Source organism: Balaenoptera acutorostrata, chromosome 13, assembly GCF_949987535.1.
Source record: "Balaenoptera acutorostrata chromosome 13, mBalAcu1.1, whole genome shotgun sequence".
NCBI lineage: Eukaryota > Metazoa > Chordata > Mammalia > Artiodactyla > Balaenopteridae > Balaenoptera > Balaenoptera acutorostrata.
In genome coordinates this window covers 60,803,031-60,828,348 of record NC_080076.1, presented here as the reverse complement: position 1 = coordinate 60,828,348, position 25,318 = coordinate 60,803,031, and the positions used below count along the sequence as shown (strand labels likewise).

Sequence of the window (25,318 nt, the reverse complement as noted above, 5' to 3'; positions counted from 1 at the left end):
CAAGCCAGGAGCTCAGGAAGGAAATGACTTGAGGAAGCACTGGATGGAAGATGACTTAGTCATGTATTCTACAGCATGTGTGCCTGGTTGTTAATGGGTGTGCGTTTTTAATAAGTAAAAGTGATTACTGCTGACTCTCTTTCCCTTACGAATCAGCGGTCTCTTGGTGTTGCGTAATCCATCTTCCTTGTCTAGCCGTTGAGAAGAAGGATCCTTGCTGTCTACCTAGGATTCTGATAGGATAGGTGATATTTACCTTTCCTCTGCTCACACTTTGTATATTATGTAATTTGAAGAGACTCACAGAATGCTAATGTATTGTATTAATGAAGTATAAGCCATGCAGCTACAATTCAGAGTACTGTTCTCTACTGTGCAAGGTATTTTACAGACATGGCTGTACAATTATTACAGCCACACTTCAGGGTGAATGCTGCTTCCTATATTTTGCTGAGGGAGAAATGGATTCAGAGAGCCTGGCTAACCTGCACAAGATCACACAGCTGCTATTTCAGAGCCTGACCTGGAACACCAGTCTGTAGACCCCAGATACCTCACAAGACACTGAGTGAAGGTCTGACAAGGACAGATTGGTTTATGGGCTCCACCAATCTTTTTTTCTTTTTTAAAATTGAGATGAAATTTACATAAAATGAAAGTAACCATTTTTAGGTGAAACAGTCAGTGGCACTTAGTGCTTTCATAATGCTGTGAGGCCACTATCTCTATCTAGTTCAAAAACGTCTTCATCACCCAAAAGAGAAGCCTATGCCTGTTAAGCAGTCACTCCCCATTCCCCCCCTCCCCCAACCCTGGCAACCACCAATCTTCTTTCTGTATCTATGAATGAATTTACCCATTCTGTATATTTCATATATGTGGACTCATATGAGTGATATTTTGTCTTTCACTTAGCATGTTTTCGAGGTCCATCCACATTGTAGCAGGTATCAGCACGTCCTTCTTTTTCATGGCTGAATGTTATCCCACTGTATACACAGCATAATTTATTAGTTCATTGATGGACGTTTGGGGTTGTTTCTACGTTTTGACTATTGTAAATAATGCTGCTATGAACATCTGCATACAAGTATTTGTTAGAGTACCTGTTTTCTATTCTTTTGGGTATATACCTATGGGTGGAATTGCTGGGTCATATGGGAATTCTATGTTTAACTTCTTGAGGAACTATCAAACTGTTTTTCTCCACCAATCTTAATAGGACCTCTTGTAAATCAAAATTTGCTACTAAGTCAGCAAAAAGAACGGTGTCATCCAGTGCTGGCAAGACCTTGTGAAACACTCCCATTCCAGTTCTGCTGGTGGACCTCTCTCAATGTGGCAAAAGAGTGTTAAGAGCTTTAAACATTTTCAAACCTTCAACTCTTTAATCCCACCTTTAGAAATCTTAGAAAAATTTCACAGGCAAAAAAAAAAAAAAAAACCAGTTAAATGTTCATTATGTACGGTAATAAAAAATTAGAAACTACCTAAATTTTTAAAAAAGGAATAGATCCCACAGTGAGATTTCACCTCACACCTCTGAGAATGGCAACCATCAAAAAAGATAAGAGATAACAAGTGCTGGTGAGGATGAGGGAACCCTTGTGCACTGCTAGTGGGAATGTATAATATATTGGTACAGCCACTATGGAAAACAGTATGGGGCTTTCTCAAAAAATTAAAAATCGAACTCCCATATGATCCAGCAATTCCACTTCTGGGTATGTATTTGAAGGAAATGAGATCCAGCAATTCCATTTCTGGGTATATATTTGAAGGAAATGAAATCACTATCTTGAAGAGATATCTATACCCTCTTGTTCATTGCAACATTATTTACTGTAGTCAAGACACGGAAACAAAGTGAGTGTCTATCAATAGAAGAATGGATAAAGATGTGGTGTGTGTATAGTATACATATATATCAATATCTATTTATTTATTTATTTATACAGTGGAATATTATTCAGCCATAAAATAGGAGGAAATCCTACCATTTAAAACAACATGCATGAACCTTGAGGGCATTATGTTAAATGAAATAGGTCAAACAGAGAAAGACAAATACTGTATGATCTCATTTATATGTGGAATCTTAACAAAACAAACTCATAGAGACAGAACAGATTGGTGGTTACCAGAGGTAGGGGCAGGAGAGAAGGGGGTGAAGGAGCTCAAAGGTACAAACTTCCAGTTGTAAGATAAGTTTTGGGGATGTGATGTACAGCATGGTGACTGTAGTCACAATATCATATTGCATATTTGAAAGTTGCTAAGAGAGTAGATCTTAAAAGTTCTCACCACAAGAAAAAATTTTGTAACTATATGAGGTGATCATTTTACAGTATATTCAAATATCCAATGGTTGTGTTATATACAAGACTAACACAATGGTATCTCAGTAAAACGGAAAAGGGAGAAACAGATCAATGACTTACAATGTAACTATTTGTTAGTACATAATGTAGCAATAAATAATAAGTATGAAGACTGTAGAAATGGAAATCTTTGATATGGTTAGTGATAATAGCATAATGCAGAATGTAAATTATGTCAGCAGAGGTTAGAAAGCAATATACAAAGTATAAAATAGTTGTGTTAGATGGTGATATTCTTAAGGAACTGCTTCCTTGGTGCCAATACTCCCACATTACCTTCATAAGATGATAATTCTTTAAATCCTATAGTAATGTCTTTTCTATGGGAATTCTCTGTGTGACCTTCCCAGCCCTTCTTTTCCATCATGCTAATTGAAGGCCACATTGAAGTGCATGTTAATCCTGGGGATGGAACCAGCCTGAGAAGAGCTCTCCTGCATGCTCCCACGGGCACATATGGCGACGGTCAAGAGCATTCCATCTCCTTGATAAGGAGCGGGAGGTATTTGCGTCACCTTTCGAAGGTTCCCCAGTAGGAAGCCTGTATGCAGTGAAATGATTGGGAAAATTAGTATGATGTCATTCAGAGTCTTTATAATTCCAAAATAATTCTAGAAGCTTGATAGAATACCTCTTTGGAAAACAATTTCATCTGCTTTGTAATAAGATATTTGCAGAATTTTCATAATTAAACAATCTTAAACCTGCCCTTTTCTGGGGCCTGGCATAAATTATCTTTACACTGGAATAATTCTGTGTCAAATAGTGTTACAGTATTAGTAAATTCTAATAGTGAATGGTAAAATAGCAAATAGTGACATAGTAAATAGTAAAATGTAAACAGTGAAATAGTAAACAGTGTCACATCAACATTTCTATATAATTTCTCTCCAAAACTGTAGACCAAAAGTTTTAAAAAAACACTGCACATTTTGTCACAGGTAAAGAAGTAAAAGATACTCTCCAAAAAGCAATTGAACTGAATAACATTTAATCACATTCCATTCATTTCTGGAGAACATTTAGCTGCAAGTTTTAATATTCAAGATTCACTTTTTTATTCACACACATGTTCAATGTCATGTTAAAATGTATCTTCAAGGAACTTTTATTATTCAGTAAGAACTTGCTGGAATTAGATATTAAAATGGACAGTTATGTTTCATTATATTTTAAAACCTTTATTTTCTCCTTTAACCTTTTAGAATTATCACTGTCCAACTAGATGAGACAGCTCCTGTGGAAATGAAGCTGGGCCCATCAGCAGAAAGCAGGACAATAAGTGTGTCCAACCTGTATATAGGTGGTGTTCCAGAGGGCAAGGGGACACCCATGCTCAAGATGAGAAGCTCATTCCATGGCTGTATCCAAAACCTGATCTTTAACATGGAGTAAGTGTGACTGTGCTCTCCGCGTGATTTTGCACTTCCTGATCTTTTAATGCCCAGTACTGTCACTAATCTATAACCTAATTTTGCTGTTTGAGATGGCCCCAAATTCTACAAGTTCCCAAATGACAAGTGAATCCCTTGTTCTATAAAGTCCCCCAAATAGATTTATTAGACTAGAATGATGGAAAAATCTGGTCATCATGCATGAGAAAAAAAGAACCACTAAACATTAGTTCCATAGTACTGTCCACACACAGCAGAGGTCAAATACATTTTGGCATGCATTTTTTTTTAATATCTTTATTGGAGTATAATTGCTTTACAATGGTGTATTAGTTTCTGCTTTATAACAAAGTGAATCAGCTATACATATACATATATCCCCATATCTCCACCCTATTGCGTCTCCCTCCCACCCTCCCTATCCCACCCCTCTAGGTGGTCACAAAGCACCGAGCTGATCTTCCTGTGCTATGTGGCTGCTTCCCACTAGCTAGCTATTTTACATCTGGTAGTGTATATATGTTCATGCCACTCTCTCACTTCATCCCAGCTTACCCTTCCCCCTCCCCATGTCCTCAAGTGCATTCTCTACGTTTGCGTCTTTATTGCTGTCCTGCCCCTAGGTTCTTCAGAACCATTTTTTTTTTAGATTCCATATATATGTGTTAGCATATGGTACTTGTTTTTCTCTTTCTGACTTACTTCACGCTGTATGACAGACTCTAGGTCCATCCACCTCACTACAAATAACTCAATTTCGTTTCTTTTTATGGCTGAGTAATATTCCATTGTATATATGTGCCACATCTTCTTTATCCATTCATCTGTCGATGGACACTTAGGTAGCTTCCATGTCCTGGCTATTGTAAATAGAGCTGCAATGAACATTTTGGTATATGACTCTTTTTTTTTTTTTTTTTTTCCACACACACACACTGTATTTTATTTTTACAAGAGATAGATAGACTGACACCAAGCATTGTACATGGATGACCACAACAAAAGCAACGATTGCAATTACCAAACATGAAACACACTTATACTATGTCATAACATTGACATTCAGTCCAGTAATCCTCCACTGTAACAGCTCCTTTACTTTGCAGTGAAAATTGATTTGTATATTCTTTTCCTCTGAGTCCTTGTGGGATTTTTTTTTTTTTTTAATTCAGACAGAAAGTCACAAAAATTATACTCATCCTCATCAGTTCACTCAGTCCCATGTAATTAATTTCTTTTTTTTCATCTTGATCTTTTGTTAGCACTTTTATGAGTTCATCAGTTTTTCATTAGAGTTCTGAAAATGCTTATTCATTCAGTTCAGCAGTACAGTCAGTTACCAGAAACCTGTACTTGTCAGAGTCTTTTCCATGAATTTCTTGAAGATGAAACTCTTTTATAGGAACATATTTGCAAAATCATCAGAGTACACCCAGAACTGTCTGTAAATGACAAAAGACTTAAAAATGACCATGGTTAAAGATTTGATGAAAGTTCATAATAATGCAGTTGACAAGAAAATTAGTTATTTCTGAGATATACATTTTAAAGTAATAACTAGGATTATTACTTATAACATTATACCAGAACATATAAGATTTTTAGACGTTTCCTGTAATGTCTGAAACATTTATATTAACATATTTCCATACATATTTCCATACAAATACAAGATTTTTAGAAATTTCATGTAATGTCTGAAACATTTATATTAACATATTTCCGGTATATGACTCTTTTTGAATTATGGTTTTCTCAGGATATATGCCCAGTAGTGGGACTGCTGGGTCGTATGGTAGTTCTATTTTTAGTTTTTTTAATGAACCTCCATACTATTCTCCATAGTGGCTGTATCAATTTACATTCCCACCAACAGTGCAAGAGGGTTCCCTTTTCTCCACACCCTCTCCAACAGTTATTGTTTGTAGATTTTGATGATGGCCATTCTGACTGGTGTGAGGTGATACCTCATTGTAGTTTTGATTTGCATTTCTCTAATGACTAGTGATGTTGAGTATCCTTTCATGTGCTTGTTGGCAATCTGTATATCTTCTTTGGAGAAATGTCTATTTAGGTCTTCTGCCCATTTTTGGATTGGGTTGTTTGTTTTTTTGATATTGAGCTTCATGAGCTGCTTGTAAATTTTGGAAATTAATCCTTTGTCAGTTGCTTCATTTGCAAATATTTTCTCCCATTCTGAGAGTTGTCTTTTCATCTTGTTTATGTTTTCCTTTGCTGTGCAAAAGCTTTTAAGTTTCATTAGGTCCCATTTGTTTATTTGTGTTTTTATTTCCATTTCTCTAGGAGGTAGGTCAAAAAGGATCTTGCTGTGATTTATGTCATAGAGTGTTCTGCCTATGTTTTCCTCTAAGAGTTTTATAGTGTCTGGTCTTACATTTAGGTCTTTAATCGATTTTGAGTTTATTTTTGTGTATGGTGTTAGGGAGTGTTCTAATTTCATTCTTTTACATGTAGCTGTCCAGTTTTCCCAGCACCACTTATTGAAGAGGCTGTCTTTTCTCCATTGTATAATCTTGCCTCCTTTATCAAAACTAAGGTGACCATAGGTGTGTGGGTTTACCTCTGGGCTTTCTATCCTTTCTATCCATTGATCTATATATCTGTTTTTCTGCCAGTACCATACTGTATTGATCACTGTACCTTGTAGTATAGTCTGAAGTCTGGGAGCCTGATTCCTCCAGCTCCGTTTTTCTTTCTCAAGATTGCTTTGGCTATTCGGGGTCTTTTGTATTTCCATACAAATTGTGAAATTTTTGGTTCTAGTTCTGTGAAAAATTCCACTGGTAGTTTGATAGGGATTGCATTGAATCTGTAGATTGCTTTGGGTAGTAGAGTCATTTTCACAATGCTGATTCTTCCAATCCAAGAACGTGGTATATCTCTCCACCTGTTTGTATCATCTTTAATTTCTTTCATCAGTGTCTTATAGTTTTCTGCATACAGGTCTTTTGTCTCATTAGGTAGGTTTATTCCTAGGTATTTTATTCTTTTTGTTGCAGTGGTAAATGGGAGTGTTTCCTTAATTTCTCTTTCAGATTTTTCATCACTAGTGTATAGGAATGCAAGAGATTTCTGTGCATTAATTTTGTGTCCTGGTACTTCAGCAAATTCACTGATTAGCTCTAGTAGTTTTCTGGTAGCATCTTTAGGATTCTCTATGTATAGTATTATGTCATCTGCAAACAGTGACAGCTTTACTTCTTCTTTTCCGATTTGTACTCCTTTTGTTTTTCTTCTCTGATTGCTGTGGCTAAAACTTCCAAAACTATGTTGAATAATAGTGGTGAGAGTGGACATCCTTGTCTTCTTCCTGATCTTAGAGGAAATGCTTTCAGTTTTTCACCATTGAGAATGATGTTGGCTGTGGGTTTGTCATATATGGCCTTTATTATGTTGAGGTAAGTTCCCTCTATGCCTACTTTCTGGAGGGTTTTTGTCATAAATAGGCGTTGAATTTTGTCGAAAGCTTTTTCTGCATCTATTGAGATGATCATATGGTTTTTCTCCTTCAATTTGTTAATATGGTTTATCACATTGATTGACTTGCACATATTGAAGAATCCTTGCATTCCTGGGATAAACCCCACCTGATCATGGTGTATGATCCTTTTAATGTGCTGTTGGATTCTGTTTGCTAGTATTTTGTTGAGGATTTTTACATCTTTGCTCATCAGTGATATTGGCCTGTAGTTTTCTTTCTTTGTGACATCTTTGTCTGGTTTTGGTATCAGGGTGATGGTGGCCTCGTAGAATGAGTTTGGGAATGTTCCTCCCTCTGCTATATTTTGGAAGAGTTTGAGAAGGATAGGTGTTAGATCTTCTCTAAATGTTTGATAGAATTTAGCTGTGAAGTCATCTGGTCCTGGGCTTTTGTTTCTTGGAAGATTTTTAATCACAGTTTCAATTTCAGTGCTTGTGATTGGTCTGTTCATATTTTCTTTTTCTTCCTGGTTCAGTCTCAGAAGGTTGTACTTTTCTAAGAATTTGTCCATTTCTTCCAGGTTTTCCATTTTATTGGCATATAGTTACTTGTAGTAATCTCTCATGATCCTTTGTATTTCTGCAGTGTCAGTTGTTACTTCTCCTTTTTCATTTCTAATTCTATTGATTTGAGTCTTCTCCCTTTTTTTCTTGATGAATCTGGCTAATGGTTTATCAATTTTGTTTATCTTTCAAAGAACCAGCTTTTAGTTTTATGGATCTTTGCTATTGTTTCCTTCATTCCTTTTTCATTTATTTCTGATCTGATCTTTATGATTTCTTTCCTTCTGCTAACTTTGGGTTTTTTTTTGTTCTTCTTTCTCTAATTGCCTTAGGTGTAAGGTTAGGTTGTTTATTTGAGATGTTTCTTGTTTCTTAAGGTAGGATTGTATTGCTATAAACTTCCCCCTTAGAACTGCTTTTGCTGCATGCCATAGGTTTTGGGTCATCATGTTTTCACTGTCATTTGTTTCTAGATATTTTTTGATTTCCTCTTTGATTTCTTCTGTGATCTCTTGGTTATTTAGTAGTGTATTGTTCAGCCTCCATGTGTCTGTATTTTTTACAGCTTTTTTTCCTGTAATTGATATCTAGTCTCATAGCGTTGTGGTTGGAAAAGATACTTGATATGATTTCAATTTTCTTAAATTTACCAAGGCTTGATTTGTGACCCAAGATATGATCTATCCTGGAGAATGTTCCATGAGCACTTGAGAAGAAAGTGTATTCTGTTGTTTTTGGATGGAATGTCCTATAAATATCAATTAAGTCCATCCTGTTTAATGTATCATTTAAAGCTTGTGTTTCCTTATTTATTTTCATTTTGGATGATCTGTCCATTGGTGAAGGTGGGGTGTTAAAGTCCCCTACTATGATTGTGCTACTGTTGATTTCCCCTTTTATGGCTGTTAGCATTTGCCTTATGTATTGAGGTGCTCCTATGTTGGGTGCATAAATATTTACTATCGTTATATCTTCTTCTTGGATCGATCCCTTGATCATTATGTAGTGTCCTTCTTTGTCTCTTGTAATAGTCTTTATTTTAAAGTCCATTTTGTCTGATATGAGAATTGCTACTCCAGCTTTCTTTTGATTTCCATTTGCATGGAATATCTTTTTCCATCCCCTTACTTTCAGTCTGTATGTGTCCCTAGGTCTGAAGTGGGTCTCTTGTAGACAGCATATATACGGGTCTTGTTTTTGTATCTATTCAGCCAGTCTATATCTTTTGGCTGGAGCATTTAATCCATTTACATTTAAGGTAGTTATTGATATTTATGTTCCTATTACCATTTTCTTAATTGTTTTGGGTTTGTTATTGTAGGTCTTTTCCTCCTCTTGTGTTTCTTGCCTAGAGAAGTTCCTTTAGCATTTGTTGTAAAGCTGGTTTGGTGGTGCTGAATTCTCTTAGCTTTTGCTTGTCTGTGAAGCTTTTAATTCTCTGTCGATTCTGAATGAGACCCTTGCTGGGTAGAGTAATCTTGGTTATAGGTTTTTCCCTTTCATCACTTTAAGTATGTCCTGCCACTCCCTTTTGGTTTGCAGAGATTCTGCTGAAAGATCAGCTGTTAACCTAATGGGGATTCCCTTCTATGTTATTTGTTGTTTTTCCCTTGCTGCTTTTAATATTTTTTCTTTGTATTTAAGTTTTGATAGTTTGATTAATATGTGTCTAGGCGTGTTTCTCCTTGGATTTATCCTGTATGGGACTCTCTGTGCTTCCTGGACTTGATTAACTGTTTCCTTTCCCATATTAGGGAAGTTTTCCACTATAATCTCTTCAAATATTTTCTCAGTCCCTTTCTTTTTCTCTTCTTCTTCTGACACCCCTATAATTCGAATGTTGGTGCATTTAACGTTGTCCCAGAGGTCTCTGAGACTGTCCTCAATTCTTTTCATTCTTTTTTCCTTATTCTGCTCTACGGTAGTTATTCCCACTATTTATCTTCCAGGTCACTTATCCATTCTTCTGCCTCAGTTATTCTGCAATTGATTCCTTCTGGAGAATTTTTAATTTCATTTATTGTATTGTTCATCATTGTTTGTTTGCTCTTTAGTTCTTCTAGGTCCTTGTTAAACGTTTCTTGTATTTTCTCCGTTCTGTTTCCAAGATTTTGGGTCATCTTTACTATCATTACTCTGAATTCTTTTTCAGGTAGACTGCCTATTTCCTCTTCATTTGTTTGGGCTGGTGGGTTTTTGCCTTGCTCCTTCATCTGCTGTGTGTTTCTCTGTCTTCTCATTTTGTTTAACTTACTGTGTTTGAGGTCTCCTTTTCGCAGGCTGCATGTTCGTACTTCCCGTTGTTTTTGGTGTCTGCCCCCAGTGGCTAAGGTTGGATCAGTGGGTTGTGTAGGCTTCCTGGTGGAGGGGATGGTGCCTGTGTTCTGGTGGATGAGGCTGCATCTTGTCTTTCTGGTGGGCAGGACTGCATCTGGTGGTGTGTTTTGGGGTGTCTGTGACCTTGTTATGATTTTAGGCAGCCTCTCTACTAATGGGTGAGGTTGTGTTCCTGTCTTGCTAGTTGTTTGGCATAGGGTGTCTAGCACTGTAGCTTGCTGGTCGTTGAGTGGAGCTGGGTTTTAGCGTTGAGATGGAGATCTCTGGGAGAGCTTTCACCGTTTGATATTACATGGAGCCGGGAGGTCTCTGGTAGACCAATGTCTTGAACTCGGCTCCCCTTCTCAGAGGCACAGGCCTGACATGTGGCCAGAGCACCAAGACCCTGTTAGCCCCATCGCTCAGAAGAAAAGGGAGAAAAAAAGAAAGAAAGAAAGAAAAAAATAAAATAAAGTTGTTAAAATAAAAATTTTAACAATTATTAAAAATAAAAAAATTTTAAAGTAATAAAAAAGAAAGAAAGAAGAGAGCAACCAAACCAAAAAACAAATCCACCAATGCTAAAAACTGAAAAAAAACAAAAACAAAATGGACAGACAGAACCTTAGGACAAATGGTAAAAGCAAAGCTATACAGACAAAATCACACAAAGAAGCATACACATACACAGTCACAAAAAGAGAAAAAGGAAAAAAATATATATCTCTATATATAAAAAAAAAAGGAAGCGAGCAACCAAATCAATAAACAAATCTACCAATGATAATAAACTCTAAATACTAAACTAAAATAAACATAAAAGCAGAAACAAATTAGATGCAGGAAGCAAACCCCAAGTCTACAGTTGCTGCCAAAGTCTACCACCTCAATTTTGGGATGATTCGTTGTCTATTCAGGTATTCCAGAGATGCAAGGTACATCAAGTTGATTGTGGAGATTTAATCCGCTGCTCCTGAGGCTGCTGGGAGAAATTTCCCTTTCTCTTCTTTGTTCACACAACTCCTGGGGCTCAGCTTTGGATTTGGCCCCGCCTCTGCATGTAGGTCGCCTGAGGGTGTCAGTTCGCCACCCAGAAAGGACGGGGTTAAAGGAGCAGCTGATTCGGGGGCCCTGGCTCACTCAGGCCGGGGGGAGGGAGGGGTATGGAATGCAGGGTGAGCATAAAGGACCCTTTACTGCTGGGCTACTTGCAACTTCAGATTATTAGTGGCTCCTCCTCGAACAATTACTGTCTGATTAAGAACTGGAAGTCTCTGCTCCCGCGTGGAGCTGACCATGAGGAAGGGAATTACATGTGCCCACAGGCATTTATTTCCTGTTCACTGCCCCTCTGCCTGTGGTCAGCATGCTGGGGGACAGAAGCTGTGCTCTGTCCTGGGCGGTGGGGGGAGAGGGTGGACAGAACCCACACAGGAGAAACTAAATGTGCCCGAGTGTCAGGAGACTGAAGTTCCCCTCCTTGCTGGGCTGCTGACCTGCTCTGTGACCTTGAGCAAGGACTTGGATCTTTCATGGCCGCCGTGTCCTCTGTGAAGGAACCTCTTAGGAGCCTTGAAATTTAAAAGAATAAAACATCGTCTTGGGTTTCAACACAGTGATGATGTCAGAACCTTGAGCAGTTATTTGTAACTTGATATATTTATTCACCCAATTGTTTATTAATTAACTAATCAATTAGGCATCTTCTTGTTCCTGAAAGCCGTGAGACTGGGAACCTGATAGGGCAGAAACATCTTTGTACTACTGTTCCCAGCCATGTCCTCGGAAAGTGCCAACAAAGGACGTGCAGATGGGGGACATGTTGTAGAGTAAAGGGACATGTGACAAGGGTAGTTCACGACTTCCTGGCAAAGGGGAGCTGTGAGAAAGAAGCCAGTGTTTCACGGAGGCCGCTGTGCAGCGCTGTGGGGGCCACAGCCAGCTTCTCGCCCTGAGGCAGCCCGGCCAAGGCTGCAGGAGCAGGTGACAGCATTTGAGCCGACTCCTGAGGGACACTCAGGAATGGCCAGGTGGACACAGGGGAATGGGCTGTGGGGCGGGCGGACAGGGGGCTGCCATTTCAGGCAGAAGAATCAAAGAAGACAATAGATAAGGGAGGTTATGTGGACTTCTAGTCACTGTGGGAGACAGTCGATTTGGTTACTCTAAGAGTATTATATTAATGTTTTTTAATGGATTTTAAGTGTTCAATAATCACATGACCTTGGTTCATGTGTTGGCTTGTATTATCTCCATTAATTTTGAAAACACTTTGTTTGTATCTAGACTTTTGGATTTCACTAGTGCCACTGGCTATGAACATGTGGACTTGGACTCCTGCTTGCTCTCAGAACGGCCAAAGCTGGCTCTCCATGGAGAGGACAGCGAACTCCCGCCAGAGCCCCAGCCTTTACCAAGTCCAGTAAGAAGGGCTTTCTTTAATTCTATGGTTCAGGTCCAGTCAGAAAAAAAGAGCACCACCCAGAGGACATTAAAATGGGGACCTCGTGATAAAGCTGCAGGAGCACACAGGAGCCATGAGCACACAGAGGGAAGAGCCGGGGCCGCCCAGGGAGCAAGTCTGAGCAGAGGGTCTCCCAGTGGGTGCCAGAGCACAGAGAAGACAGGCGCTGCCAGGGAGGCAGGAAGGAGGGAGAGACACGCGGCTTCTCCCATTCACCCTCCAGCCTCCCAGCACTGCCTTCCATTGGCTGGAAGAACCAGCTGGAAGCCACTTTCCAAAGGAATCTGGGAGAGTTATAGGGTCACCCCTGTGATGGGAAGCAGGGGGGCAAGTGGGATGGCTCTCTGAGAAAACAGCATATCAGACATGGCAGAGTGTCCCGAGCTGCAAGGTCTAATGCTCGGGCGCCTCTTTTGGTTGCCACACAGCCAGCTTTGAGGCAGAGGCTTTATAAGGACTCAGTATCACTTTGGATTTAGTCAGAAACATGAAAATAAGTATTTATATAGGCCATCGTACGTATCATTGTTGCTTTAAAAAATAAGATTTGATTCATCTAGGAAAAGCCAGTTTGACCAAGTATTTTTAACAGCAGCCATTGTTAGTTTTCACTTTTCTTTCCCTTTTCTGATTTCTCTGCTTCCTTGGTTGAAAGTTTACACTCTGATTTAGCTGGCACAATCACACAAAAGCAGTACCTTGCAAGCAGGGCCCATCTTTGAGTTCAGGACAGTTGTCTTGGTAGCATCCGTCCACCGACGTGGAAAACTGAGTCTAAGGCCTCACTTGGTCCCGGCTCCTCCTGGCTGCACCTGCTCCTGTCTGGGTGGAACAAGCTCGGCCTGTCACCTGTGGGCACTTACAGCTGCCCGGTGCTTGTGAGGCAGGTGCTCCTGTAACCGCTGACATCCTCAGGCCCTCCCCAGAGCAGGGGTTTCAGGAGCACAGGGGCGCAGAGCAAGGCCTTTGCCCCTTAGGCCTGATGAAAATTCATGGGAATTTAGGTGAACTCAAGTGGGGCTGAGGTGAAAAACGAAAGCTCTAATTGCCTTCTCAGAGAGATAAAGAAAGGGATGTGGAGTCAACTGTTCGAAGCAAAGAAGGTAAAATCGGTGCTTGTGTGTTTGTGCTGCTGGTGCTCTGACACAGTTGCTTCTGAGACGTTTCCCTCATGGAAGAACGCGTCAGTGTTAGTGGGGGTCCTGGTCATGCGTGGCTGAGAACCGTGTGCGTCTCTTACAGGCACTGTGTGCTGTGGACAGAGCCCCGGAGTACGTCCCCAACGCCCGCCAGTTCGGCCTCGCAGAAGGCAGCCACGTGGTGCTGCCCTTCAATCAGCTGGCTGTCAGAAAGAGGTAGGCACTGCTCTGATGTCCTCATGAGGCATCTCATTGCTAGATGAATCCAGGACGTGTGCTTCAGCAATGGGTCTTTTCTAGAAGAAGCTTCTTGTGTTTCACCATGGAGTGTTCAACTTGCCACCATATGGCAGCAGTGAGAAGGCAAAGAGAGGAAGGCAGCCTCTGTGGACCTCAGATGCGTAAACATGGTTAAGTGGGGTTCTGTGGTTTGTCTTTACCCCATCTTGATGATGGCTGGTTGCTGCCTCTCTGTGTGTATGTAGGAAAGCACGTAGGTATGTAAATCCCTCTTCCTTCTGGAATCCCAGGTTCTCTGGATCGATCATCTGGCCTTTGAACCCCATTCTACAGTAAGCATTCACTAATCTGATGAAAGTGCCTACCCGAACTTTCACTGTGCCCCCAAATTCCTGGTGCCACACCCACACCAGTCTGCACGTTCCCCCGGCCCTCACACATGCCTGTCCCAGGTACCCTTCTTCGTTCAGTGAAGCCGGCTCACACCCCAGGGATCTCATGGCCCAGGCTCCTCAGGACCCACAGTCCTCCCCGCTCTTCCTGTGGCTCAGCCCTGAGGGCCGCACCTTCAGGCCTGCCATGCTGTGCCTCTGCTGTGTCATCTGAGCTCACCGCCCCAGTACACATCTCGGCTCAGTGTCTTCTCCCTGCAGCCCCTGCCATCGTTCCCCATGAGTTCAGCAGCTGCCCAGCACCCCATCTTTGAGGTCCTCTGGCTTAGATCTGTCTTTTCGTCCTTCCCTCCGAGTCACCCTCTCCCGATGCTCACACCCTTGAGTACTTCATAAGTACCCACCCCACCTCCACACTCTCTACCTTAAGCATCCTACTAAACCCTCTTCCTCCCCCTTACTTCCGGCTCCAGCAGTCCCTCAACCGCATCAAGACCCCTGAGCCCTCATGTTTTCTCACCATCATCACCCTTTCTCTATCTCCCACAGCACGGTTTATCCCCTTACCCAGATAGGCTTGATGCCTTTATTACAGGTGTTCCTCTGCAAACTCCCTTAACCCTCTCATCTCTTCACTGTGACCCCAGGTAAAGCCCATACGGGGCCTAATGCATGCCAGAACCCGAGCTGGTGGTCAGGGCTGCACAGGTGCATCTCTTTTTCCTACCTGGTTTGACTTTAAAGCTGTGGCCACAGATCTCAGATGGAACCTTGAAACTCCAAACGTATGGGGAGCCAGTATACTTCTCTAATACATTCACATTTTTTTATTTTTCGTAGCTTCTTCTCTTCTCTCAAAACTCTGTGCATCCCCACAGATCCCTTCATGCCCCAGCTGCTGTCTTGCCTCACTGAGAAGAAAGAGCCCATCCTTCTGTCCACCATCAGAAGGCGCACCCTGCCTTTGTCCCCCCCGCCCCTCCCCTGCCACATGGAGGAAGGGTCCTCGTCTTGCCCACTGGAGCCGTCACCCCTCCTCCCAGGACACGGGCAGCATCCATTTCTCCCTCTTTCATACCTGATCCTGTCAGCACACAGACAGAATCACCTCCATCACCCCGTCATCAGTGAGACCAACCAAGGAGCAAACACTTGTACCAGAGACCGTCTCGGTATTTTACACACAAACCCCAACTTAGTCCTCATAATTATCCTGTGAGGAGGGTATTATCTTCATTTTATAGACCAGGAAATTGAGGCACCTGCTCAGACTCCCACCCAGGTGCTTGTGACCACTGCGCCGACTTCCTCTCTAGGAGTTCCTAGCTTTTAAACAGAAACATTCCGGTACACTGCACACCCCAGCCCACCCCACTCAATATCCGGGCTCTGCTTCACAGTGGAATGTCTTGGAAGAGTTGCCTTACGTGGCTGTCTTTCCCCGCCTCCCATTCCCTCATCTCCCCACCCGGTCAGCCTCGCCTCGCTCCTCGCCAGGTCGTCGGAGCCCTGCTGCGGCCACGACCGTGCGTGGTGGTGCCGCCCCCTCCAGGTGCTCAGCGGCATCAGCGCCCTGGGCCCCTCTGTGCCCTTCACGGCCGCGGCCCCACACTCCCCTCACCCCCACCCCACCCCGCCCACTGTTCAGTCCCCTCCTCCAGCTGCTCTGCTGTCAGAGGGAGCAGCGCCCCTCCCGCCTCCCCTCCACGGCGCCTCCTGTGTTCCAGTGGCTGTGAAATGCCATCTATTCGCACCAGCACCCACATCGCTAGCTCTGAGCCCCACCTAGAACTCAGGGGTTGTACACCCAACTGCCTGGACATCTCCACGTGGACGGGGACAGGCCTCTCAACCTCAATGCACGGAGAGAGCATTCACCGTCGCCCCGAAACCGGCATTTCTGTAGGCGTCACCGCCATTCACCTGGCTGCCCAAGGCCCACACCTAGAGCTTGTTCTTTCCCTTACTCTCCAAATTCAGTCCCTCAGCAAGTCCTGAGGCTTCTTCGTCCAGAACATTTCATGTATTAGTTCACCTCCTCCGCATCCCCCCCCCAAACGACCCTGGTCTGAGCCCCAACCTGGCCTCTGTGGACTCCTGTAATAGCTGCCAGCCTGACACCTGCTGTCACCCTGGCCCCATCTGATTTGCTCTTCGCATCACAGGTTCTTTTTAAGATATAAATCCAGCCATGCCCATCCCCCTTCTTAAAACCCTGCCGTGACTTCCCACTGCACTTACACTGAAAGCCGCCATGCTCTCCTTCCCCCGTCCCCGTGCGCCTCAGTGGCCCTGTGCTCCCTTCTGTGGGGAGACACCCAGACGAAACCTTCCTCCACCCCTCTATGGTGCCATCGCCCACGTGGCCCCCTTGGGGACCCCCGGCCGGCCACCAGAATCAAACAGTTGTTTTCACGTACTCTGCACTGTCTGAAAACGAAATGCAGGCCTTTCCTGCGGAGGTCTGTGGGGCTTCCTCCTGTCTTTCATTCCGGTCTCAGAAATAACCACCTTTCAGAGTGGCCTGCCCTGACTACTCAATGTAGCCACCACTTGGGCCTTCACATGACCCAGTTTTAACCCTCTGATATATTTCTGGTATTAGTTTCAGGGGGGAAGGGACCTTCCTCTGTTCACCACCTGATCCTCTGCTCCTAGAACCGTTCCTGGCAGGTGGAGGTACACAGTAACCATGAGTTGAATGAATGGATAAGTAAATGAAGGGATGAATGACCTGAGATGTTAAATATAAATGTTGAAATACTTATTGGGGTCTCTCTTTGAGGTTATTTTAAAGAGTAAAAGTGAAAGCATATTCCTGAGAGCTGAGCTCTTGCTTCCCTCCAGGCTCTCGGTCCAGCTAAGTATCCGAACGTTCGCCTCCAGTGGCCTGGTTTACTACATGGCTCATCAGAACCAGGTTGACTACGCCACGCTCCAGCTGCACGGGGGCCGCCTCCACTTCATGTTCGATCTTGGGAAGGGCAGGACAAAAGTCTCACACCCTGCGCTGCTCGGTGACGGCCAGTGGCACACGGTACGCTCTCAGGAAGCTGTGATCACTCGTTCTGAGTTTTGCTCCACCTGTCCCTACTGTCCACTCCATTTCACGGTAGTGGGATCATCCCCTTTGATTTCCAGCTTGCTTTGTGTCTGATATCTGCCCCATAGAATGTAAGCTCCTTGCGGGCAGGGACCTTTTCTGCTTCTGGAAATATCCCCAGGGCCTCACTCAGTGCCTGACACTTAGTAGGCACTCAGCAAACATTGGTAGAATGAACAAAAGGCACCAGAAATGTCCTTGGCTTGATGAGAAGTAAATCAAGCCCAGGGTGGCATGAATGGGCCAAACCTGACATCATGGCATTTGTGTCCTTGTGACTAGGACTCTGGAGCACACTGTGTTTTTTTTTTTTTTGAATTTTTGAATTTTATTTATTTTTTTATACGGCAGGTTCTTATTAGTTATCCATTTTATACATATTAGTGTATACATGTCAATCCCAATCTCCCAATTCATCACACCACCACCCCCTGACCCCCGCTACTTTCCCCCCTTGGTGTCCATACGTTTGTTCTCTACACCTGTGTCTCAATTTCTGCCTTGCAAACCTGTTCATCTGTACCATTTTTCTAGGTTCCACATATATGCGTTAGTATACGATACCTGTTTTTCTTTCTGACTTACTTCACTCTGTATGACAGTCTCTAGATTCATCCACGTTTCTACAAATGACCCAGTTTCGTTCCTTTTTATGGCTGAGTAATATTCCATTGTATATATGTACCACAACTTCTTTATCCATTCGTCTGTCGATGGGCACTTAGGTAGCTTCCATGTCCTGGCTATTGTAAATAGTGCTGCAATGAACATTGAGGTGCATGTGTCTTTTTGAATTATGGTTTTCTCTGGGTATATGCCCAGTAGTGGGATTGCTGGGTCATATGGTAATTCTATTTTTAGTTTTTTAAGGAACCTCCATACTGTTCTCCGTAGGGGCTGTATCAATTTACATTCTCACCAACAGTGCAAGAGGGTTCCCTTTTCTCCACACCCTTTCCAGCATTTGTTGTTTGTAGATTTTCTGGTGATGCCCATTCTAACTGGTGTGAGGTGATACCTCACTGTAGTTTTGATTTGCATTTCTCTAATAATTAGTGATGTTGAGCAGCTTTTCATGTGCTTCTTGGCCATCTGTATGTCTTCTTTGGAGAAATGTCTATTTAGGTCTTCTGCCCATTTTTGGATTGGGTTGTTTGTTTTTTTAATATTGAGCTGCATGAGCTGTTTATATATTTTGGAGATTAATCCTTTGTCCGTTGATTCATTTGCAAATATTTTCTCCCATTCTGAGGGTTGTCTTTTCATCTTGTTTGTAGTTTCCTTTGCTTTGTAAAAGCTTTTAAGTTTCATTAGGTCCCATTTGTTTATTTTTGCTTTTACTTCCATTTCTCTAGGAGGTGGATCAAAAAAGATATTGCTGTGATTTATGTCAAAGAGTGTGCTTCCTATGTCTTCCTCTAAGAGTTTTATAGTGTCTGGTCTTACATTTAGGTCTCTAATCCATTTTGAGTTTATTTTTATGTATGGTGTTAGGGAATGTTCTAATTTCATTGTTTTACCGGTAGCTGTCCAGTTTTCCCAGCACCACTTATTGAAGAGGCTGTCTTTTCTCCATTGTATATCCTTGCCTCCATTGTCATAGATTAGTTGCCCACAGGTGTGTGGGTTTATCTATGGGCTTTCTATCCTGTTCCATTGATTTGTATTTGTTTTTAGAGCACGCTGTGTTCTAACCGGCTCCAGGCTCAGCCTCCTCTCAACACCAACTGTGTGAAAACCTGAGCCATCCTTTAGGATTTCATTCAGGTTATTACTGCTATTTCTCAGATTCCTTAGAAATTATGCATGTTTTCACATTGCTCTAGGTCAAGACAGAGTACTTTAAAAGGAAGGGCTTCATGACGGTTGACGGCCAGGAATCGCCCATGGTGACCACGGGGGGAGATGCTACCACGTTGGATGTGGAAGGAAAGCTGTACCTAGGAGGCCTTCCCTCCGAGTACAGGGCCAGGAACATTGGAAATGTAAGCAGCATTTTCTCTGTGGGCCCATTTTGCCTTTATTGTGGTTGTGTTTGTTTTGTGGAGGAATATGTTTATGTTTAAATTATCTTGTTTGGGCCCAGGGCTTGGCTGCAAGATGCAAGCCTTTCAAACCACGTTCCTAGATTGTGTGTTGGAGCTCCTCCTTGAAGCCCAACCAGCCTTCCTGCTGGTTAGTTAACAAACAGTTCCCTTTCTACAGCCACTTAGCCCCAGTACAGTGCAGGAAAGTCTGGCAAATTTGTATTTGCAGATTAGAAAACCCCACATTCTTGATTTCCACAATATTTACTCAAAATAATATAAAACCCTTTTACTACATTATAGTAGCTTTAAGTTAGACATTCATGTGAAGTATTGTGGCACTTAGATTTTTAAAGCCGAAAGGTAGTATTTTAATGTGTTTTGTCGAAGTGTAGGGAAAATTTGTGCTTGCCCTTCTCGTTGTCCTCACCATCATCTACTCCTGCATCATTTGGCTCAGATCACCCACAGCATCCCGGCTTGCATTGGGGAGGTGACAGTGAACAGCAAACAGCTGGACAAGGACAGCCCAGTGTCTGCATTTGCAGTAAACAGGTGCTATGCAGCGGCCCAGGAAGGAACTTTCTTTGAAGGAAGTGGATATGCAGCACTTGGTATGTATTATCAACAATCTTGAAAGAAATCTCTGGGACGCACCTGCACTCTTAAGATGATATGGATCCAAGAATTATGTGATAGGACAGGACCCACTGCACAAGCTGCAGCAAGACCATGTTTCGTGAATTGTTCTAGTGTATTCTGGTTTCTCAGCTTCTAGTGTAAAAGCCTTCTCACCTCTTGTGCTATCCAGATGGCTTCCTCCCACCAGGAGTGGTGCCACTCCAGACAGAGTGCGACATGTGGTGTTGGTTTCATCTGTACTTTCCCCAAATTTACATAAGGCATACTTTCCCTGTCCAAGTTAATTAGGACCTTTGAATTCAAAATCAGTAGCATAAAATGTCTGGACCAGCCAGCCAAATGTGAGTCAGATTTGATGAAGAAATTAACTCCATTTAGACTGTTGAAATATTAATCAGCTATAAGTAGAGGAATGTAAATATCTAAAATGCCTTAGAATGTAGAGTCCTCAAGGTTTAGAACTAGCCCTTGTAATATATCTTACATTCTCTCCCCATTTTAGATGCCTGCTTTGCTGGTTAACTTCCTGTTTGCACTCAGAACCGTGCTCCTCTGGCCCGTTCTTCTTTCTATCACAGGGAACTAATTTCTGGGCCCCTTTGCCCTGGGCTTCCAGGAAGGCTCTAGTGGAAGATTGAGGTTGGGAGGGAGGAGGGGGGCAGCCAGCAGGCTTCCTTCCTTCACTCTGTGCTTCCAAGATCTAGTAACACCACCTTCTCCCATTTTTCCTTCAGCCCTGGGCACGGTAACAACTGCCTGCTATTGCTAATATCCCTAACCTATCTCAGCTTTTTTATCACCTGAATGAAAAATTCATTCAATTAAAAGAAAGCCTAGTGTGGACTCCGACTAATGTACTCAGCAAATAATGACATACCCAGTAAGCAGGTACTGGGAAAATAAAGTGCACCCTTCCTGGATAGATGATGATGGAGTTACGTGGATCACATCCCTTGTGATTTTTTTACCCCCATGGCTGTAGCTGAGAGGATGTGCCTGCCTCAGCTCTAGTCAGCTTCGTCCTACAGAGGTGCAAGCTGAGGCTCGGGGGTTGGAAATGACTTGCTGATGGGGGTAGAGCTGGATTCAGAGAAAGAGCTGCAGCCAGCTCTCCTGACCCTCATCAGGAGCCCAAATGCACAGCCCCCAGCCCAGCCTGAGGCCATTCTGAGCCTGGGCCTTCCTGGGCAGGGCAGGCCTCACCACCATCTGGGGGTCTTCCTTGGTTTTTCAGTTAAAGAAGGCTACAAAGTACGATCAGATGTGAACATTACGCTGGAGTTTCGTACCTCCTCGGAGAATGGTGTCCTCCTGGGGGTCAGCAGCGCCAAAGTGGATGCCATCGGATTAGAGATTGTAAATGGCAAGGTGGGTGCTGAATCCGGATGGGGTCCCCCCACCTCGCCCCAGTGTCAGAGACAGAGCAGTTAAGAAACAGTCGACATATCTAGAACCAAATTTCCAATTATTCACTTTAATGGAATGGAGAAAAGGTTGATTAATATTTAAAAACAGATAATCCTAAAAAAGCTTTTTAAAAATAATTTCTTTTATATTTTTGAAATTAAATGTAAAGCAAAATGGCAACTACAATACAAAAAACTTTTTTTTTCCCTGAAAACCATCTGAAAGTAAGTTACCAACCTAATGCCCCACTCTCCCTAATATTTGTTAACTTTTTATTTGGAAATCATTATAGATGATAAGAAGTTGCAATGTAATGTACAGGGAGGTTCTCGTGCGCCCTTCACCTAGGTTTCTCCAGGGTTAGCATACTGCATAACTAGTACATCAAATCTATGAAACTGACATTGGCTCAATCCACAGAGGTTATTCAGTTATGCCAGTTATATGTGTTTACGAGATGTGTGTAGCTCTTCACAATTTTATCACACATGTAGCTTCATGTAACCACCACAATCAGGACAATGGTACCATTACCACAAGGCTCCCTCAAGCCACCCCCTTCATATCCACACTGACTCCCTCCCCCTGCATCTCTCACCCCTAGCAACCACCGATCTGCTTTCTGTCGCTCTGATTGTTATTTCACAACTGTTACATAAATTAAATCATGTAGTATGTATTCTCTTGAGATTGGCTTTTTACACTCTGTCTCATTTCCTGGCAGTTCATCCAGGTTTGTTGTGAATATCGACGACAATTCATTTCTTTTTATTGCAGAGTATTCCATAAGATGGATGTACAACAGTCTAATTTTTTTAATACAAAAACATAATTGTTTTCTATAACTTCCTTATCCCCAGAGGGCCAGATGAGAACGTGGGAAGGTCTGCTATACCACTCATCAGACATGGGGAGTCAAGGTGGTGGTCTCTCGGGTCCTCTCTCTCCCTAATGCACTTTTACTGCACTGTGGTCAACTCATGTTGTTGTGGGACTATGATGTTTGACTCTTCCTGAGCTACTTACTGCCTCCTGGAAGGCAAGGAACAAGTCTCTTGATTCTCCCAAACTTATTAGCTTGTTTCTCACATTTCCCTACTTACTCTCCACTGGGACTTTGGCCCCTAGGATATCCTAGAATGGGGGTGGGGAGGATATAATAAAGTCACAAGTCCTTTACCTCTTCTCCCCCTTTATGTCATCTTCATGTTGAAACAAAAGTGCCTTTACATCCTATTGCTGCCGTTCTGCACTGTGGCTTATAGCCAACATCTTTTCTTAGCTGTACTTCAAAAGAATTTTGAATTTTTTTTTATCCATTTGCACATTTTTTAAAAATTTATTTATTTATTTATTTTTGGCTGTGTTGGGTCTTTGTTGCTGCATGGGGGCTTTCTCTAGTTGTGGTGAGCGGGGGCTACTCTTTGTTGCGGTGCGTGCGCTTCTCGTTGCGGTGGCTTCTCTTGTTGTGGAGCACGGGCTTCAGTAGCTGTGGCTCACAGGCTCTAGAGCACAGGCTCAGTAGTTGCAGCTCACGGGCTTAGTTACTCTGCGGCATGTGGGATCTTCCCGGACCAGAGCTCGAATTCGCATCCCCCGCCTTGGCAGGCAGATTCTTAACCACTGCGCCACCAGGGAAATGCCATTTGCACATTTTTATGTGACATCTGAAAAATGTTATCAGAAGTGTATCAGTTACAAAAATGTAATTTCTGATGTATTGTGTATTTTACCTCTATTATTGGCTTATTATTTATTGTTCTTTTAAAAATATTTCTAGTGGTTGCCCAAGTCTTTACAGTATCTCTTTAATTTGTCACAGTCTACCTTGAAATGAGTAGCTTCACATATAGCATAAGAACCTTACAACAGGATAGTCACAATTCTTCCCTCTCACCTTCTGCAGGTCTCCAATTTTTTGTGCTACCACTTGCTATAGTAGAGCATCTATGGTTTGTCAGAAGGGAGTTAGTTAGTAAATGTTCCTTCACAGGTGCTATAGCGACTTCTAGGAACTGACACCCTCAGTAGACCCACGGGCTCCTGTTGTGCTGAAAATGAGGCACTGATCTGAGGATGCAATGCTAAGATCGTGGCTCAGGCTTGTTCCCATGGAGGTGGCCATTTTCCGTTCTGAAACCTCGGGAATAGGATAGCATCAGAATCCTTAAGAGGCTATTTTTCAAAACCATTGTTTGTTTTTCATAGTTAGCCCTCCTTTTTAGAAGAATGCTCTGATTTTTTCCACTCCAAGAACATTATGTGAATGGACTGTGTTCCTTAAATAGGGAAAAATTCACCAAGATACTTGCTTGTGTCTATTGTTTGTTTAGCTCTTGTTTCATGTTAACAATGGTGCTGGTAGGATAACAGCCACATACGAACCCAAAGCTCCCAATACTCTCTGTGATGGAAAATGGCACACACTTCAGGCAAACAAAAGCAGCCATCGCGTGGTTCTGATTGTCGATGGGAATGCAGTTCGAGCTGAAAGTCTACACACCCAGTCTACCTCTGCTGACACCAACAATCCCATTTATATTGGTGGCTATCCTGGTGCGTATGTCGTCTGCTCTGCTCATTCACTTTTGAGGGGCATTGCCACTGGGGAAAGTCTTATTAGTTCATGTGGATATAGAACAGGGATGAAGAAAAATACATGGCTTGGGTGATAAATCCTTTACCATTTTAGAAAGTCTATTTCAAATTCCTAGGAATTCTTGGAAAAATTAAAATAATCTACACATATAAGGTGATCACTAGGTAAGACTCCAAGAACATCAGACGTGATGTACAGGAAGCTGGATGACTTCACTGAGAAAGATCTTCCCAGATGACCCCCAAGTTGGGAATCATTTTAGGGGTCAGTAATCATTTTAGAGGACAAACATGTGTCTTATCCTCTCACATCGATTTTTGGATTCAAAGTATGCATTTTAGATGTTCCGAGTAATTGATACAAATGTTAATAAAATAAAAATCCCTTTTATGACTTTTTAAGTCACTATACCTTAAAATTGTTTATTAATAGTTTTCTATGAATTCTGCTATCACTGAAGCCACTTATGTAGAAAAGTATTCTTCTAATTTTGATCTGGAAACCACAAGAAGTTATTTTTGTTCCTATTGTGCTACCTATGTCATTTAACAAAATTTAACACTATTTATCTTCTCTTCTTTCCTAAACAGCTGATGTAAAGCAAAACTGCCTGAGCAGCCAGACCTCCTTCCGGGGCTGTTTGAGAAAACTCACTCTAATTAAGGGCCCACAAGTGCAATCCTATGACTTCAGCACAGCTTTTGACCTACAAGGAGTTTTCCCTCATTCCTGTCCTGGGACTGAGTCCTGAACTTTGGGGAACTCCTCAGTTGGGAATCATCATTTATATTTTGAGGAGAATTATTTGGTGAATTAAAACTCTTACAGTTCAGATTTCATTTCCAACTCAGGTTAAATGTTTCCAGAGAGAAATTTTTTGTTTATGTCAAACTAAAACCACATGTACAACAAATACCTCTATTAAATAGTTTAAAATGTAAATTGAATTCACTGGCTGTTTTTTTAAAGTTTTTTAAATGAAACTTTTAAAATGTTGAATATTCTATTGATTACTTGACAGTATTTCATGTTTTGCATTTTGAACTTTTAAAAAATAAAATATCACTATAGACGATAATAGATTAGAGCAGAGTATGAATACTTTCATTTCTTTATCAAGATGTTAAGCTCCAATTCCTACAAAGAACAAGTATTCAATAATACTACTGGGTACGTTCCAGCAGAGGGCACCAGCTGTTTGCCCCAAAA

General features: G+C 42.2%; 1 protein-coding gene across 1 annotated transcript in view; it reads left to right on the top strand.

Moving 5' to 3' along the window:
- Positions 1-25,018, top strand: part of LAMA1 (laminin subunit alpha 1) — a 149,897-nt gene extending 124,879 nt beyond the window's left edge. Inside the window, exons 54-63 of the mRNA XM_057527375.1 lie at positions 2,732-2,883; positions 3,587-3,772; positions 12,383-12,518; positions 13,803-13,915; positions 17,179-17,368; positions 19,261-19,419; positions 19,922-20,075; positions 21,338-21,471; positions 23,844-24,066; positions 24,700-25,018. Of these exons, the coding sequence (XP_057383358.1) occupies positions 2,732-2,883; positions 3,587-3,772; positions 12,383-12,518; positions 13,803-13,915; positions 17,179-17,368; positions 19,261-19,419; positions 19,922-20,075; positions 21,338-21,471; positions 23,844-24,066; positions 24,700-24,860 (1,608 nt within the window). The 3' untranslated portion in view covers positions 24,861-25,018. The remainder of the gene's footprint in view (positions 1-2,731; positions 2,884-3,586; positions 3,773-12,382; positions 12,519-13,802; positions 13,916-17,178; positions 17,369-19,260; positions 19,420-19,921; positions 20,076-21,337; positions 21,472-23,843; positions 24,067-24,699) is intronic.
- Positions 25,019-25,318: the final 300 nt, after the last annotated feature.